This window comes from Postia placenta (assembly GCF_002117355.1).
Source record: "Postia placenta MAD-698-R-SB12 unplaced genomic scaffold POSPLAscaffold_21, whole genome shotgun sequence".
Lineage (NCBI taxonomy): Eukaryota > Fungi > Basidiomycota > Agaricomycetes > Polyporales > Adustoporiaceae > Rhodonia > Rhodonia placenta.
In genome coordinates this window covers 194,465-198,659 of record NW_020169852.1, presented here as the reverse complement: position 1 = coordinate 198,659, position 4,195 = coordinate 194,465, and the positions used below count along the sequence as shown (strand labels likewise).

The following is a 4,195-nucleotide window of genomic DNA, read 5'->3' as shown; positions in this document are numbered from 1 at the left end:
ACATCAAGAAGACAGTGTTTACAGTCACGGACATCAGTCTGGAAGATGTGATCGTTGGGTTAGATTGGCTATGCAAGAACAACCCCGAAATCAATTGGGAGGAAGGCTCCCTAAAGTTATCCCGATGCCCTGAAACGTGCAGTGCCAGGGAGACAGGCCGGATGGAGCAAGCAGCGACTGCGCGTGATACAGGGGTCAGGCCCGCAGCGCGCAGGCATTCGCAGAAGTCCAAACAAGCAGTCATAGGTGCTTGCCGGAGTAAGATACTCCTGAACTTCGAACCCGAAGAAGATCCGGTAGATGTCGAGTGGGACGAAGCTGACTTGATTGAGGCCTGGGAGCAAGGTATTATGCTTCCTGGTGCCCCTCAGCTGTTTGTTGCAGCCGGGCATACGTACTCCCAGCTGTTCACTGAGGAGGAGATCAAGAAGAAGGTCGTGAAGACCACCGAGGAGTCGGTGTCTAAACAGTATCACGAGTTCCTGAAAGTCTTCTCCAAGGAAGCTGTCACGACTTGAGGTCAAGCGACTGGAGAAAACCTGAAAGCTGGGGGCGTCTGACTGATTCTCACTGAAGCGATGGTAAGCAATGCTCAAACCTAAGGCTAGGGACAAGTGAATATATTAGTAAGGTAAGAAGGAATACAAGGAAGGCTTACTGACCTAGGGACAAGAGGTCGAAACTGAGGTCCCTAGGGCAGCAGAGGCCGGCTTATATACAGGGGAAGATGAGGGCAGGCTGTGCGCACTGGTCCGTGCGCAGCTGGTCCGTGCGCAGCATGCTGACGCGGCCCCAGGGGCCGGTGAGTCAGAGAGGCTGTGTCAGTGGAGCCCAAGCTGTGCCGTGCACTGCTGCCCTATCTAATCTAATCATACAGTAGATAGTGATGTGTCCATATCAGGCATGTAGTATAGAGGTCACGGGCTCGAACCCGCGAAAAGGAAAAAATTAAAAAACGGCTAGACGCCGTGTCAACTCGTGACAGTTTGGGGAAGGCAGGAGCTAGGGGAGACAGGGTGAGAGTGCCGCAAGGCAGATTGAGATGCGTGGGTACTGCGGGGGCTGAGCGGATGTTGGGCCCTTCTGATCTATCACAAAACCTACAAACCCACCTTATAGCTTGATACTGAGGGGGGGAGATAATAGCACTTAAGTGTGGGGGAGGTAATGCTGTTAAGCACAACAACAAAGTGAATAGAACTGGGGGACAGGGTGCCCCAGGATGCTGCCTTATATACATGAGGGAAAACCCCCAGGGACCGGTAATGGACCCCTGGTACCTAGCCAAGTAAGGATTACTAAGTATCATGTGCCCTATGATGTCATATATGATGTCATAGTCTGGCCCTGCCCTGCCCTGGGCCTAGGGTCCAGAATTGACTGGCCTATGGCCTAGTGCCTAAGCCTAGCTCCTATCTATGATGTCAGAATGATGTCATGGTTCAGACAGAGTCTGGTTTCTATCTAGAAAAGGTCCGGCATCAGAGTCCAGCCTGATGTGTCCAGAACAAGATCATGTGTCGCTTATTTAAGCGGATAACCCCTTAGATATGCAGATGTACCCATATGCGGACGGATAAGTATGAATAAGTCCCTATACCCTTTGATATGTCCGCAGAAATAGCGGAAAAATTAGGTAAAATTAGGGAAACTGTAACATGATCACCTTGTAGCGTGGGTAGTCTTGTTTGATCGATCGGGGTGTCCGATTGGGGCACGGCTGCTGCTCGCAGGTGAGGATGATAGTCTCAGGGCCATCTGGGATGTAGACGTTGACGAGGTCCTGAGAGTCGAAGGCGTGAACTTGGCCTTGACAGGCAGCCACGATGGGTGGGGGGAGGATGGGAAGGTGCGCGTACTACGAATGGCCGTACTAAACTAGCTTACACTACAGCACCCGAGAAGACCCTGAGGTTCGCAGTTCACATAGGGCCCTTTTGGCTAGTATGCAGCAGGAACCTAGACCACGTGTCCGTGAGGACAAGCACCGCCCACTGAAGTGCAGTTGCAGGTGCTTATGTACTCGTTGACGAATTTAGACATCCTAGGCCACTAGTATTTCCGTAATACGAGCTCAAGGGTTTTGGCGCGACCGCCATGTCCAGCGATCGGCGAGTCGTGGTGAATTTTGACGATATCCCACCGGAGCTCCACATTCTTTGGGACATAGACCATCCCGCGGAACAGCAGGAGCCCTTGTTTGGCATTCCACTCCTCAAAGCCTGTTTGTAGCCGGGGCGGCCCAAGGTTCTGCACCTTTTCAAGTGCCTCGGCCACCTCTCGATCCTTCTCCAAGTACTCCCTGATGCACTTCAGAAGCGACTGATCGGCTGTTACTGAGGCATGACTGCGCCTGGCAGAGGCGATGCGGAATTTTTCCGGTCGAAGAACAACCTGATCGGTGTTATCATCCTTATTGCCGACCTGATGATCTGATCGGCATGATAGGGCATCAGCCTTTCCATTCGATGTTCCGGCCTTATGCGTGATGCGGAAATCAAAGTGAGCCAGGAACAGTGACCAGCGTGCTTGGCGACGCGTAAGATGCTGGGACGTGCGCCAGTACTCAAGGTTCTTGTGATTGGTTATGATCTCGAACTGATTGGGCAATCCCTTGAGATAGTGGCGCCAATCGTCTAGCGCCTCAATGATCGCAAGCATCTCCTTATCGTAGATCTCATAATTACACTGGGCAGGGTCCATAGCATGAGACCGGAAGGCGATGGGATGCCACTTGCTGTCATCCTGCTTCTGCATCAATACACCACCAGTGGCATAGCCGGAGGCGTCAACCTCAATGCGCGTCTCTCAGTTAGGGTCATACAATGCCAAAACCAGTGTGGTAGCAAAGAGCCACTTGAGCTCATCAAAGGTGTGCTGCTCTTTCTCGCCCCAATGCCATGGGTTGTTCCCTGTGAGTCGGTCGAGTGGTCGCGGGATCTTAGTGAAGTCCTTAATGAAGCGGCAGTAAAAGTTGGAGAACCCCCGGAACTTCTGAACATCTTTTTTGTTCCGGGATACCAGCCACTCATTGATTCCTTTCAACTTCGCAGGATCCATCGCTACCTCACCGCCACCAAACACATAGCCGACGTAGTCGACTTTGGGAACATCCCATTCACACTTCTCAGGCTTTAGGAACAGGTCGTTGTCCTGCAGGCGCCGGAGAACCTCGCGTGTAACCTTCTCATGCTCCTCTTTGTTGGTGGAGAAGATGAGTATATCATCCAGGTACATGAGGATCTTGCCGCCGACGATGAGATCGTGGAAGATCTCGTTCATCATGGCCTGGAAGGTCGCGGGGGAATTAGTGAGGCCAAAGAACATTACCAGGGGTTCGTACAGTCCCCGGTTAGTTACAAAGGCCGCCTTTGATTCATCACCAGCTTTGATCCGGACGTTATTGTATCCCCATCGGATGTCGAACTTCGTGAACAGCGTAGCGCCGCGGAGTTTGTCTACCATTTCGGCAATCAGCGGTAAGGGATAGCGATTTTTAACCGTGATTGTGTTCAACCAACGGTAGTCCTGCACGGGTCAAAGTGTCCCTTCCTTCTTTTTGATGAAGAAGAAGGGAGACGAGATGGGTGACTTCAATTCCCATATGTAACCCTTCGCTAGCTGTTCCTTTAGGAACTTGTCAAGTTCCTCTTGTTCATTGTTCGACAGGGGATAGACCTTTGAATGGAACACCGAGTAGCCAGGCATGAGTTCGATTGCATGATCGTACGGCTTTCTTTCAGGTAGCTATTTTGAGGCTTCCTTTGAGAAGACCTTCAGAAACTCGTGGTACTGTTTAGGCACCGACTCCTCGGTGGTCTTCACGACCTTCTTCTTGATCTCCTCCTCAGTGAACAGCTGGGAGTACGTATGCCCGGCTGCAACAAACAGCTGAGGGGCACCAGGAAGCATAATACCTTGCTCCCAGGCCTCAATCAAGTCAGCTTCGTCCCACTCGACATCTACCGGATCTTCTTCGGGTTCGAAGTTCAGGAGTATCTTACTCCGGCAAGCACCTATGACTGCTTGTTTGGACTTCTGCGAATGCCTGCGCGCTGCGGGCCTGACCCCTGTATCACGCGCAGTCGCTGCTTGCTCCATCCGGCCTGTCTCCCTGGCACTGCACGTTTCAGGGCATCGGGATAACTTTAGGGAGCCTTCCTCCCAATTGATTTCGGGGTTGTTCTTGCATAGC

The 4,195-nt window shown here is 52.0% G+C and overlaps 1 protein-coding gene across 1 annotated transcript in view; it reads right to left on the bottom strand.

Annotated features, from left to right (window-relative positions):
- The window catches only part of POSPLADRAFT_1158867 (hypothetical protein), a gene marked incomplete at both ends in the record, with an annotated part of 4,581 nt that extends 2,730 nt beyond the window's left edge, over positions 1-1,851 (bottom strand). The window contains 3 exons of the mRNA XM_024487375.1: positions 84-177; positions 958-1,100; positions 1,667-1,851. Of these exons, the coding sequence (XP_024333576.1) occupies positions 84-177; positions 958-1,100; positions 1,667-1,851 (422 nt within the window). The remainder of the gene's footprint in view (positions 1-83; positions 178-957; positions 1,101-1,666) is intronic.
- Between the last annotated feature and the right edge of the window lie 2,344 nt (positions 1,852-4,195).